The sequence below is a fragment of the Hyaena hyaena genome, unplaced genomic scaffold (assembly GCF_003009895.1).
Source record: "Hyaena hyaena isolate Hyena2069 unplaced genomic scaffold, ASM300989v1 scaffold_1038, whole genome shotgun sequence".
NCBI lineage: Eukaryota > Metazoa > Chordata > Mammalia > Carnivora > Hyaenidae > Hyaena > Hyaena hyaena.
In genome coordinates, this window is record NW_024081672.1 from 76423 (window position 1) to 90460 (window position 14038).

A 14038-nucleotide genomic window follows, 5' to 3' on the forward strand; every position below is an offset into this window, starting at 1 on the left:
CGGACAATTATGGGAGTTTTAGCATAGATGCTCTAGTAAAGAATGTGCTTCGTTTTAGAAATACATACCGAAGTATTAAGGAGTGAAATACACCTAACTTGTTTTTAAATGTTTCAGCAAACATACAGCAAATACGGGAAAATGTTAAACTTGTCCAATATAGACAATGGTATGTGGGTGTTCACTTTATTCTGTGACTTAAAATAGAAGCTTCAATAAAAGTATGAAAAGGTAAAAAGAACTAGGAGTATCATTTAGACACAAAACTAATAGGAAAGCATATGTCAGTTGTCAGTTCTTGTGAATAGAGAACTTAATTAAAATGTTAAAAAATAGTATCCAGCAATACAGTTAAAAAAAATAACATCTCTACTAAGCAGAGTTTGTCTCAAAATTTAAAAAAGAGAAAATAACTTCTAAATTAACGAAGCAACAATTTTGTTTAAATAAGCCAGAAAATATATGCATAGTTTGAGGAAAAAAAGATTATAAATAAGCAATATTTCACTTGAGTAATTCCACTTATTGGGCTATATGCTAATATAATTCAAAGATTTATATAAAGAATATCCTTCAAAGTTTAGTTGAGTCAATACAAATATTCAGTAGATTTTATGGTAAATATGCTAATCCATGAAGTACAACAGCAAGCAGCAGCCTTTAAATGTGATAAAGTAGGGGGACCTAGATGGCTCAGTGGATTAAGCATCTGACACTTGATTTTGTTTCAGGCCATGATCTTAAGGTTTCGTGGGTTCCAGCCCCATGTCGGGCTCTGTGTGTGGAACCTTGAGGACCTTGATTAAGATGCTCTGTCTCACCGTCTCACTCTCTCTGTCCCTCCCTTACTCATGCTCTGTCTCTCTCTAAATAAAAAAACTTAAAAAAATAAATGTGATAAAGTAGAACTATACTAAATCATACAAGGGATATTCAAAATAAATTCTGAAATTAAAAATAAAACACGCTAACAAACATACCAGTAACATAGAGCAATCTATGAAAGGTCTGTATGTATTCATGGAGATATGACAGTGTCTGTCACAAGATAAGTACTCAGATAGACGTTATTCCAGTCGGGGTATGTAAATGTATTTATTTTGTCAGTGAGTCTGGGTGTATGTATTTTTGTTAAAGAGGTTATTTCGGTTTGAGTTGTGTGTTCGTGTGTGTCCATCACTTGTGGGAGTGACCACCACAGACTCTCTTGAGAATAAGGCAGGTACTGAACAAATATAACAGTAAATAAAAATAATACATCTATCATGTAAAAATACTTGTATATCTGTGGGTGAATTATCCTTCAGTAAATAGTAACTAAATCCATTGTTCTGCAGGCCAAAATCCGAAATCACTCGTTTAGGCAAAATTCTAAGATGACCTTTTATTTTTAATTATTTCTCCAACATCTCCCATCCAGAAAACTAGGGTGTATGAAAAAGGACTTGGGCTGCCTCCATTGTGACCTCACATTTTCTAGTCCTGTCCTTCTTTCCAAACTTGTTTCTTGGCTCAAGTGGAGGACCCTGAGGACCAAGCATTCACCCACCCCCCTCCCAACCTGATAGTACCCTTTTAAGGAATAAGGACTGCCCTGAACCTGCAAGACCCCACCCATCTTTGACTTCTAGACAGGGATCATTCCACTTTCACTGCCTACCTGCAGTACCTACCATCTTTTGCCCCACGTTTTTCTTAAATGAGCCTGGAAGGACTTTTAGCACTTTGGGGACTGTCTTTGAAATGCTAGTCCACTGTCTTCCCAGTGTTAGCCTCACTGAAAGAAATTCTTTTCTTGTTTCACCACCGCTGGTCTCTCTGCCTTTGGATTTCCGCCGCAGTTAGTGACTGAACCTGGTTTGGGACTCCCACATCCAGTCGCTCCACCCCTGCAAGCCAGCTAAGTGTGTATGTATACATAATATGCACATACTCAAATATGTATATGTATTTTCTCTACATGGATTTTAGTCTTTAAAATTAATCTTACAAAAAAATTAATATTTTTGTCATTACACTGAATGGAAACCCATTTCTCTTGATGGCACAGGACTAAGTTAATGTCATAATGTGGCTGACAAGGAAATCACTGCATATTCAATGCATATTCCCTAGTGAAATAAGTAATGTTATACCATTGCATAGAATGAGTAAAAATCTCACACTGTGCTCTCACATTAAACTTTTCTTTCTTTTGGGCAGTGGTATGTGTGGCACTAGTTTTCTGTTTTAACCTATGTATATTTTCTCCTTATTACAAATTTCATGTATCATTTGCATAATTTTGAAAACTAGCATTCCTAAGATAAAGTCAGATGTTAGTGGACATTATTCTTCGAATGTCCTGTTGTACTTGGTTCCAAGTACTTGAGCAATATTCGTCCCATCGCTTCCCGGTAGTCACTGTTTTCAAGCCTCCAGACTGCGGGCTGCCACTTCTCACCGGCTGTCATTGTGAGTAATCACTGGGGAAGCCTCCCGAAAATCCCAGCAGCACTCCGGAGTCTGGAGGAGGCCTAATTATCATATGTCATCCAAAACGGAGTTGCTATCGAGGCTCCTGGGAAGCGTAGTTCCAGAGTGAGGCTCGGGGGGCTTTTGGACATGCGCAATTCCACCGCCTTTTGATAGTCGCCATCTTTTGTTCCTGTCCCAGGGCGGGATAGGACTCCGGAGGCTGCAGGTGTCCGCGGTGCGGCAGAGGGCGGGGCCTGGAACCGGCGCGGGCCGGGAGCGAAGGCTGAGCCCCTGCAGGTGTGTCAGAGGCCGCACAGCGGGTGCGAGGCCGGGGGCGGGGGGAAGCCGGGTCTCCGCGGCTGCGCCGACTAGGAGAACCTGGAAGCCGCCTCCCCTCTCTGAGCGCCCGGCTGGCCTCCGAGGAGACCTGGGGAGGGGGCCAGGCAGAGGGCTTGGCGGGGTAGCCAGCTGTCCACCTGATGCTCCTCCCCAGAAGTCTGGCTCTCGACCTGCGGAGCCTGGCGGCCCGAGTTGGCCTGGGGCGCGGGAGTAGCGGGCGGGGGGGGGGGGGGGGGGGGGCGGCTGTTGTGACGTGGACCCCGGGCCCGCCACGTTCGCGCTGGCGTGGCTGCTGGCGTGGCTGCCGGCGCCGCGGCCGTGTCAAGCCTGGGAGACCTGCACAGGTCCAGCGCCCGCCGCTTAACTGGACCGGGTAGCCTCGGGACGACTCGGACACTCATCTGTAAAATAACTGCAGTAACTACTGGGGTTGTTTGCTGTATTAAATAGGGCCGTATATATAAAGTTTGATAAGGACTCAATAAAGGTGAGCTGCTTTTATTATTACCGAGGTATGCTGTTCTTTTCATTCTTGGCGCATTTAATCATAATCATCATGACCATCATCCTTTGAATCGGCATTAATCACCTCCATATTAATAAATAGGAGGAAGAAAGGTCGGAGATAAATTGGTTTACTCAGCATTAGCGGATGGGTGGGTAAATTCGTTTTATTTACTGTGGTTCATGCTGTGTCCCACGCTAACATCCACAGCCTTGTATTTTGTACAGTAATTGTCCCTAAGCATGACTGTGGAGTGTAATGGACCTAGCCTAGTGTTCAATTTACAAAAATTCTAATTAAGGCCTGCCCCGCATTCTCCAACCTGTTTGTATTCTCAGAGGACTGTTACACATGTAAACTGAAACCATTTATTGGAGAAGCTAAGAATCCTCTCCAAGCCAGAGGCTAGTTCTAGAGAGGGGGGAGGGGGAATGGGGATGGGACATGGGACAGACTGTTAAAAAGGCAAAAACTGTAATTTCATCCGTGCTCCATGTTATGAAAGTGCTATCATAATACCTCCTTCAGCTGGTGTATCTGGGCTTAGTTTTTAGGCATTTTGTAAGCATCAGGCCATCTGGAAGATGTTTCTGCTCTCTCAGCGTTAGGGCATCTAGTTACTTTTTGCTACCTACATCACTGGTCTGTTCTGGAATTTAAGGTGTCAAATTGTTATTTTAGAAGTTAGATTTGTGTCCCAGTCAGAATTCTTCAAGGCATAATTAAATTTTACCCTTGGCCCAGCACAGGCTGGGAGGGGACAGTGAATTCCAGGGTACTGTCGTGATTTGTGGCAGAGTGAAGACTTAACAATCAAAATGGTACGTGAAAGGTTCAAAATTGGATATAATTCCTCCTCACGTTAAATATAATACCACTGAAACGAAGTCACTAGGTTTGTTGATGCCAGAGACTAGCCTAGAACCAGTCTTCCAGGTCCACTGTACTGTAAGTCAAAACTGGTATCTTGGAGAAGTGATTTTTGAGAAACTGCAATTTAGGAAGAAGAGACACCTTAGTTTTTGAGGACTCTGAAGACTTTCTAACTTTGTGGGGTATATAATGTTAATAGGAACAATTGTTATGTAACTTACACACTTCTTTACCAGTACTTTTCAATATTTGTAATGCCAGTATAGGGGTCCACATTTTGGACATATATTCTACATTTTGCCTAACTTGCTATTATTGGATGTTTAAGTTTTCAATTCTTTTGTGTTGTTTAGTAAATGGCTACATAATTTGCAGAACAGCCCGTAGGAAAGAAATGTTTAGATTCACTCAAAATTTTCCCAGATTCACCAAGATTATATCAGAGTCACCAATGGACAGGTGGGTATTCCTTTATCATGGTCCTTTTGATTCCTTCTCAAAGGAATATTGGGCTCAAAGGGATATTTTCCTGGGGGTTTATGCTTTACTAAAATGTATGGAAATTTCTCACAGGTGATTCCTGAGCAGCAAGATAAGGTCTCTTAAGACTTCTGGCTTCCAACTTTCCCTGTTCTGGCTTCATAGTTTCTATCCTTTCCCAAGAGCAACAGAAAATGAACAAGTATCAGGTGAGTCATTTACTTAGCCCTTTGTGTGTGTGTGTGTGTGTGTGTGTGTGTGTATTTTCAGTGAGTTTTATGAAAGAGAGTCCATATATTAAACAAGAAAAGTGGAGCTACTTACAAGTCACCTTCAGGGAAAATACTGTTTGAATAGCACAGCAGTTCCAGAATGCAGTCTGCAGACCCCTGGCTTCCCCAAGACCTTTCCAAAGGAGTGTTTCAGGTCAGAACATAATACTAGGACACAAATCACCTTTTACGCTGATGGTGTGAAAGCATTGGTGAACAGATCGCTGCCTGTGGGCATGAGTGAAGACAAGGATATCAGTAACTGTATTCCTCTGCAGTGTACTCAGCAGTAAAAACTGCCACCTTTACTTGAGGATATCCTTGATGAAACAGTAATTTTATTACATTTTGACCCTCAAATACACATCTTTTAAAAAAATTTTGTTTAACGTTGTTTCATTTTTGGAAGAGAGCCAGTGCAAGTGGGAGAGGGGCAGAGAGAGACAGACAGACAGAATCTGAAGCAGGCTCCAGGCTCTGAGTTGTCAGCACAGAGCCCAATGTGCCAAAGTCGGACACCCAACCAACTGAGCCACCCAGGCGCCTCCCCCAAATAACCTCTTTTTACTACTTGGTATGACAACGTGGGAATTGTACACAAAGTACTTTTGCTGCATACTGAGGAATGATGGTTGGTGGTCAGGAAAAGCACTTGTACGACTGAATTGTGAGCTCACCTAGCCATCTTTTTCATGGAATACTATTTCTGCTTGAAAGAGCAACTGGCAGACCAACTGTGGTTATTTGCAGGGGTATTTACCAAACATTTTCCCAAAAATGGCTGAAGTGAGCCTGCCACCTCAAGGAAAATGACTCTTAGTGTTTGTTGCCAATGTTAAAAGTTGAGGTTTCAAGGGAACTTAGAATTTTGGAAAACTTGTATCCTCCACTGTGAAGTGGACAACTTCTAATATTTAGACTTTTCTGTGGAGATTGGTGGGGATACTAACAAACATGATATATGTTCCATGTGTGTTGTCATTTGAGTGATATTCCTGGTGGATGTGCTGAGAGGCGAACAAGACATTACAAGGGCAGCGTGATACAGAGAAGTGAGGAACAGGGGATAAGTTGATTGGGGAACATTACTGTAAAAAGTAATATTTGAGGAATGTCCTGAATGAAATGAGGGAGCCTAGTGGAATTCCGGGGTAATAGCATTCTAGATAAGAAGAACAGCAAATACAAACACCTTGAGGCATGTTCCAGAAAGAGTATTCAGGACATTGAAGCTAGAGGCGACCCAGGGGAGAATGACCTAGAGGTAAGATCAAAAAGGTGGAAGGGGCTAGGCTAGACTATGCAGGACCTTGTAGGCTAGACAAACACTGAATCTCAGTTTTATTTATTTTAATTTTAAAATCATGCAAAGGAATGTACGTAATGTATACGTAAAATTTAGGGAATATTGCTGACACACAAGTGTACCCCCTATCTGGCTTAAGAAATGACAATTACTAGTATTTTTGAAGCCCTCGTGTGCCCCACCTTAATCTAATCTTACCATTCATTACCCAGAGAAAAATGAATGCTGAGTTCTGTGGTAACCATTTCTTTGTTTTAAATTCCCAGCCCTTTGGTAAGCACTTGGCATAGTCAGTCTTACATAACTCTCACAGCCGAGCTTCTGAAGTGGTGTTACTACCGTATCATGAATGTTCTGTGTAGACATTATCATTTTGTATTTAAGCTGAAGTTTTTTGTTTTTAAAGTTTATTTTGAGGGAGACAGAGACAGTGTGAACAGGGTAGGGGCAGAGAGAGAGGGGGAGAGAGAATCCCAAGCAGGCCCCCACCATTGGTGTGGAACCCATGAACTATGAGGTCATGACCTGAACCTAAACCAAGAGTTGGCCACTTGACCAACTAAGCCACCCAGGCACCCCAAACGTTTTACAGCCAGTTATCGCACAGGGCTTGTTGGTACTGGATTCTGTTTTTTAAAGTTTATTTATTTATTTATTCTGAGAGAGCGAGCAAGCAAGGGAGGGGCAGGGAGAGAGAGAGACAGAGAGACAGAGAACCCCACTGTCAGCTCAGAACCTGATGGCGGAACTTGAACATATGAAACTGTGAGATCATAACCTGAGCCAAAGTCAGACGCTTAACCCACTGAGCCACCAAGGAGCCCCCGTGAAGACATTATGATATTAACTAAAAATCGTAACCTTTGGGCATGATGGTGGGAGGAAAAGACTTTGGAAAGAGGGGGAAATAATGTATGAGGAAGCTCAAAAACAACTTAGCCTATTCCACCATTCTGCTTCAGTCTTATCCAGAATTCACTCAATGGTGATACAGTATTTTCCCTGTGTTATGGTCTGTACTGATTGCTGAATTGAATGATCAGTTTGGGACACCACAAATGACTAGCAAGCCTTTTTATTTTTTGAAGTAACTTTGAGTACATTCATCACTAACAACTATTAGAAAAGTTCATTTTCTGCAGATAATGTATTTTATTTGTTCATAGCCATTTTGGCCAAATTAATTCTTTTTTATCCCTCAAGTTGTGTTGGCATTCATTTCTTCTCTTTGAAAACATCCTTTATAATTATTGTTTTTATTCTGCTTGCTTGTTTTAGTGAGGGTCTGCTGGTAGAAAATCCTGTTTGGTTTATCTGAAGTATAAATGAAATTTTTCACTGTGTATACAACTCTTGGTTGGAAGTTCTTCTATTTGAAACATTTGGTTGGAAGTTCTTCTATTTGAAACATTGAAAACATTCATTGTCTTATACTATTGAAAACTCATCTTTTAATTTGTCAGACATCTAAAGTAAATTTGTGTGTTTCGGACTAGCTACTTTTAAGATCTTATTCTATTATATTTGTGTGTTGATTTTTCATTATCCTAATGAGATTTGTTGTACTTCCTGTAGGTTGAGTATGTTGAATATTATTGACTTTTAAGCTCTACTTTTGTGCTATTTTGTTTATTGCTTAGCCTGGTGAGCACAGTATGCACCATTAATTTATCCCCTGTCTTCAAATGATATTTATTCATGAACAACATAATAACTTAAGCATAATTTGGTTTATACCCTCTTACCTGTGTGGTCCTTGTCTTATATCTCACTTTTACATATATTTTTAACCCCAAATATTTGTTATTTTTACTTTAAATTGTATTGACTTTTTAAGTAACTTGCGTATGTGTGTGTGTACACACATAAAATACTGTTTTATGTTTATCTGTATTCCTTCCTACAGGTCTGGGATTCTCTTTGATGTCTTTTCCCTTCAGCCAGAGCAGCTCATTTTATCATTTCCTGTAGTGCAGGAATGACGAGGACAAATTCACTTCCATTTGTCTTTCTGATAATGTCTTTATTTCACCTTGGTTTTTAAAGGATATTTTTTTGCCAAATACAGACCGTGATGCTAAGTGTTTTCTTTGCTTCTGCATTTATTGGATGACTTTGTTTCTGTTTCTAAGATGTCAGTCTCATTGTTATTCATCTGAACAGAATGTGTCTTTTTCCTCCACTTGTGCTTAACATTTTCAATTTTATCCTGGGGTGCCTGGGTGGCTTAGGTGGTTGAGTCATTTTCTGCATGAATGTAATTATGCAGTGTCTGACTCTTGGTTTCAGCTCAGGTCATGAGCTCATGGTTCATGAATTCAAGCCCCACATTGGGCTCTGTGCTGACAACATGGAGCTTCCTTGGGATTCTCTCTCTCTCTCTCTCTCTCTCTCTCTCTCTGTGTCAGCCTGCTTGGGATTCTCTCTCTCTGGCCCTCCCCCACTTATACTCTTTCTCCTTCTCTCTCAAAATAAATAAATAAACTTAAAAAACAAAAAAAAATTTCAGTTTCATCTTTAGTTTTCAACAGACTGTGATGTATGGAGGTATGGTTTGGTTTGTTTTATCCCTCTGGGATGATAAAGATTTATGGTTTGTTTTATCATTTCAGGAAGTTCTTGGACACTTTCAGATATTTTCTTTGCCCCATTCTCCTTTTGTTTCTAAGATCTAAGATTGCAGTTACACAGATGTTAAGACACCGTATACATATTGTCCCGAATGTCTCAAATGCTCTATTTAGTTTGGGGCCTGTTTTTGTCTTTTAGTTTGAATATTTCTGTTGAACAGAGTTTTTTCAAGTTCATAGTTTTCTTCTGTTTTGATAATTCTCTTCATAAGCCCACAGAATCCACTTCTGATACTGTATCTTTTAATTCTAAAATTTCCTGGGTGTTTGTTTTTCTGCTATGATTCCCCATTCTCTCATTTATAGTCTTTTTTTCATGAAGTCCTTTAACGTTTTTTATTGTAATTACTTTAAAAACATTTTTTAAATGTTTTTATTTATTTCTGAGAGAGAGAGCATGAGCAGAGGAGGGTCGGAGAGAGGGGGAGATACAGAATCTGAATCAGTCTCCAGGCTCAGAGCTAGCTGTCAGCACAGAGCCCAACGCGGGGCTCAAACCCATGAACTGTGAGATCATGACCTGAGCCGAAGTCAGACGCCTAACCGACTGAGCCACCCAGGCGTCTCTTTTATTGTAATTACTTTGAAGTCCTTATCTGCTAATCCCAACATCTAGGTTATCTGTGGGTCTGCTTCAGTAGGCTTCCTTGTTTTTAAGTTTATTTAATTATTTTGAGAGAAAGAGAATGGGTGCATGTGTGCAAACCAGGGAGGGGCAGAGAGAGAGAGAAAGAAAGAGAAAAAATCCCAAGCAGGCCCCACACTGTCTGTGCAGAGCCTGATGAGGGGCTCAATCCCACAAACCTTGAGATCATGACCTGAACGGACACTTAACCGACTGAGGCATCCAGGTACCCCTAGGCTTTTTTCTTTAGTAGGTATCAAAATTTTCTGTTTCTGCATGTCTCCTAATCCTTTATTATGTGCTAGACATTGTATAAAAAGGACAGTAGAGGTCAAAGTAAATAATAGTTCCAGAAAAAGGAACATCCCTTCTTGAGTCTTATTGCTAAGCTGATCTAATAGATGGTTGAGCTGACCATGGACATTAGAGTCAGTTCACCACTGGCTTTGGATGATTTCAGGGCAGGATCCAGGCTTTCCCTTCAGCACACTGTGGGATCTGAGCGTCACGAAGTCTCCAATGATATGCTGTGTAGCCTAGCCACTGGCCTTCTTGGCTAACTGAGGAGTTCCTGCTCCGCAGAGCCTTCGCCATCTGAGACATCTCATCATGCCCATCATCTCTCCCCCTAGCCTTTGGAGGCATGTCCCCCATGTACTCAGTAGAGGCCTCTGGGGAAAACTGGTGACTGTTTGTACTTCAGAGCATCCATATCTGTTATGGACCTTCCTATTTGGTTCCAGAAACAGCTCCCCCAACTTATTATAATGTGCTGCTGAAACATCCCTGCTTCTCCAACTCAAAATAAATTGATCACTTTGAGATAGTTGGGAAGTAAAAGTCCTGCAGATACTAGGCTTCATTTTGAATATGAAGCCAGATAGTATCAGAGCCAAGGCGTTGACTTGCTTTGTGACTAGAGTTCTTAGCGATTCTAGTAAGTCGCAGACGCCTACAAGCAAACATTAAAATTTTCTTAAAAGTTGGCCTGGCTCCCTCTGTCCCCTACTTGCCCCCAAAACTGAAAGTTGTTGTGGTTTTCTTTTCTCTAAAGAATTCATCACTTCTGAGTTTTTCCTTTGTTTATCTTTGGATTCTTGGTTCTCTTAGAAGTTTTGGAGAACAGGTAATTTTCTAGGTTAGGGGCTTGTTCTCATGGTTATGGTGAGATCAACTTCTCTTTCCTTTTTCTATTCAGGATGAGCTTTTTATCCTTATTCCTGAGATGCTAGCTCTAAGATGCTTTCTGCCCTGCATTTTTGCCTTGGCTATGAAATTTGATAATGCCCTGAAAACATGGATTAAAGGTTTAGGACTCATTCCAATAAATTCCATTTTTTCTAGGATTTTGATCCAAGTTTGGTGCATATGGTACTGTTTGATGCTTTATCGTTTTTTTAGTGCGTTTTGTAGGTTTTGGCTTTTGCTTTTATTAATTGTAGCAAAATATACATAAAATTTACCATTTTAACCATTTTTAGCTGCACAGTTCAATAGCATTGAGTACATTTACATCATGGCAAACCAACACCACCGTCCATTTCTGAAACTTTTTTCATCTTGCAAAATTAAAACTCTAACCATTAAACAGTAACTCCCCACTCCCTTTCTCTAGGAAACCACCAGTCTACTTCTCACCTATGAACTTGACTGTTCTAGGCATTTCATATAAGTAGAATCATATAGTATTTGCCCCTTTTAACTGGCGTATTTCACTCAGCAGCATGGTGTCATCAGTATAGCATAGGACAGGGTTTCCTTAAAGACTAAATGATATTCCCCTGTCTGTATTTACCACATTTATTTTATGCATTCGTCTCTCTCTCTGTTTTTTTTTTTTCTATTGATATGTTTTATTAAAAATCAAGATTTTATCATTTTTAATGAGTTAATGAGTTCCATCTTTCCTTTTGGATCCGCTTCTGATAATAATCTTAGCTGACTTCCGTGATGGAGCTTCTTCTCTACTTTTATTTATTTTTTAAATGTTTATTTTTACGAGAGAGAGAGAAAGAGAGAACATGAGCAGAGGAGGGGCAGAGAGAGGGAGACACAGAAACTAAAGTAGGATCCAGGCTCTGAGCTGTCAGCACAGACACAGACCAATAAACAGACCAACACATGGCACAGACCAACACGGGACTCAAACTTACAGACCGTGAGATCACGACCTGAGCCGAACTCAGACGCTTAACAGACTGAGCCACCCAGGCGCCTGGCCTCTTCTCTACTTTTAGCTGTGGAGTTTGTTCTGCATGTCTTGGAGTTGTTTGCTGGGTTATTCACAGTGATGTGAGTGTTGGGATGGAGCAAGCTTAGGGTCCTCCTACTCCACCATCTTCCCAGCTCTTCCTTCATGCATTCGTCCTCGTGGACACTCGGATATTTGCACCTTGTGGCTATTGTGAACAATGCTGCTATGAACACTTGTGTACAAGTATCTGAGTCCCTGCTTTGAATTCTTTTGGATATATAATCAGCAGTGAAATTACTGGATCATATGGTAATTTTGTGTTTAAGTTTTTGAGGAGCTGACACATGTCCTCTGTAGAGGTCGCACCATTTCACATTCCTACCAGAAATGCACACAGGTTCCAGTTTCTTGATATCCTCGAGAATACTTGATATTTTCTGGGGTGTGAAGTCGTTTATGTTTTCTGCTGTGTTTTGATGTTACTAACAACAAAATTTACTCTTTTTGCGTATGCATTTTAGTGAGTTTTGACACATGCATAAAGGTACAGTCACCAGCACAGGCAAAACTTCCCTGGTCCCTTTCACCACCACTAATTCCTGACAATCGCCAATTTATTTTTTATCCCTATAATTTTGCCTTTTCCTGTATGTAATATATAATGAATCACATGGTATATGGTTTTTTTAAGACTACCAACTTGCATTTAGCACAATGCATGAGATTTAATCACCTTCCAAGTAGCAACAATTCATCCTTTTTTATTGCTAGAGAGTAGGAACTTGTATGTATGTACCTCATTTATTAATCTGTTCACCAGTTGACAAACATTTGGGTTTCTGGTTTTTGGCAATTATGAAAGGAGCTGTTACAAACATTTTTGTTTAGATTTTTGTGCATTACAGAGATTTTATCTTGGGTAGGTACCTAGGCAAGTGCTTGCTCAGTCATGTTGTAAGTATTTTGATTATAAGAAACTGCCAAACCGTTTCCAGAGTAGCGGTACTGTTTTGTATTCCTACCACAGTGTGCAGAGCTCTGCTCGCTTCACATTCTTGTCCGCGTTCAGTACTGTCAGTTTCTTTCTCTCTTTTTTTTTCCAAGTCACGCTGATAGGTATGTAATGGTATGTCATCATGGGTTTAATTTGCATTTCCTAATAACTAATATATTGGAAATGTTTTAATGTGCTTATTTGCTATCTGTATCTCTTCTCTAAAGTATCTGTTCAAATGTTTTAAATTGGGTTGCTTTCTTACTGAATTTTGAGAGTTCTTTATATGATGGACGCACTTTGAGAGTGCTCTGTTAGATTTGTGATTTTCAGTATTTTCTCACTATCTGTGCCTACTCTTTTCACTCAGCCATGTCTTTCACAGACAAATTTTTCTGACTTCCAGATTTTTTCTTTCTAAATTCTTTTGGTGTTGTATCTAAAGAGTGTTTGCTTAACCCAAAGTGACAAAGGCTTTTTCCTATCTTCCAAAAATGCTGTAGTTTTACATTTTATATTCAGGTTTATAATTCATTTTGTGTTGATTTTTGTATTATAAAGTCGTTTTCTAGTGGTTACCCTGAGGATTGTAATTAATATCCCTAATTCATAACAATTTAGTTTGATACCAGTTTAGCTTCAATTGCATACAAAAACTGCTGAAACAGCTCAGTTTTCCCCCTTCATTTTGTTATTGTCACATATATTCATATGTTGTGTGCCCAATAATCTAGATTTATAGTTCTATTTTATTCATTTCACTTTAAAGCCATACAGAAAATAAATAGGAGTTATAATTTAAAAAAAAATACAATAGGGGCACCTGGGTGGCTGAGTCAATTAAACGTCTGACTTTGGCTCAGGTCATGATCTCATGGTTCCTGAGTTCCAGCCCTGCTTTGGGCTCTGTGCTGACAGCTTACTTTGGATTCTCTGTCTTCTCCTCTCTCACACTCTGTCTCACTTTATCAAAAATAAACATTAAAATAATATGCAATAATACAGGCTTTTATACTTACCTATGGTCACCTTTACTTAACGTTCTTCAGGTGGCCTTGAATTACAGTTTAATGTATCTTCATTTCAAGCTGAAGAACTCCTTTTGGCAGGTCTACTAGTCCCTCAGAACTTTGTCTTCAAATGCCTTTTAATTTCTCCTGCATTACTGAAGGACAGTTTTGATGGACAGAATTCTTGTTTAGCAGTTTTTTCTTTCAGCAGTTTAATGTATCATAATGCCTCTGGTCTCCAAGTTTCTGTTGAGATAGGATTTAATGACAGTGAGGATCTTGCTGCTTTTAAGACTTTTGTCTCTGGTTTTGACAATTTGATTATAATATATATTGGTACGGATCTCTGAGTT

General features: G+C 40.0%; 1 protein-coding gene across 1 annotated transcript in view; it reads left to right on the plus strand.

Moving 5' to 3' along the window:
• The window catches only part of LOC120223787 (zinc finger protein 25-like), a 29241-nt gene that overhangs the window by 600 nt on the left and 14603 nt on the right, over positions 1-14038 (plus strand). Inside the window, 4 exon segments of the mRNA XM_039222019.1 lie at positions 1842-1908; positions 2657-2754; positions 4528-4633; positions 4748-4863. Of these exon segments, the coding sequence (XP_039077950.1) occupies positions 4849-4863 (15 nt within the window). The 5' untranslated portion in view covers positions 1842-1908; positions 2657-2754; positions 4528-4633; positions 4748-4848.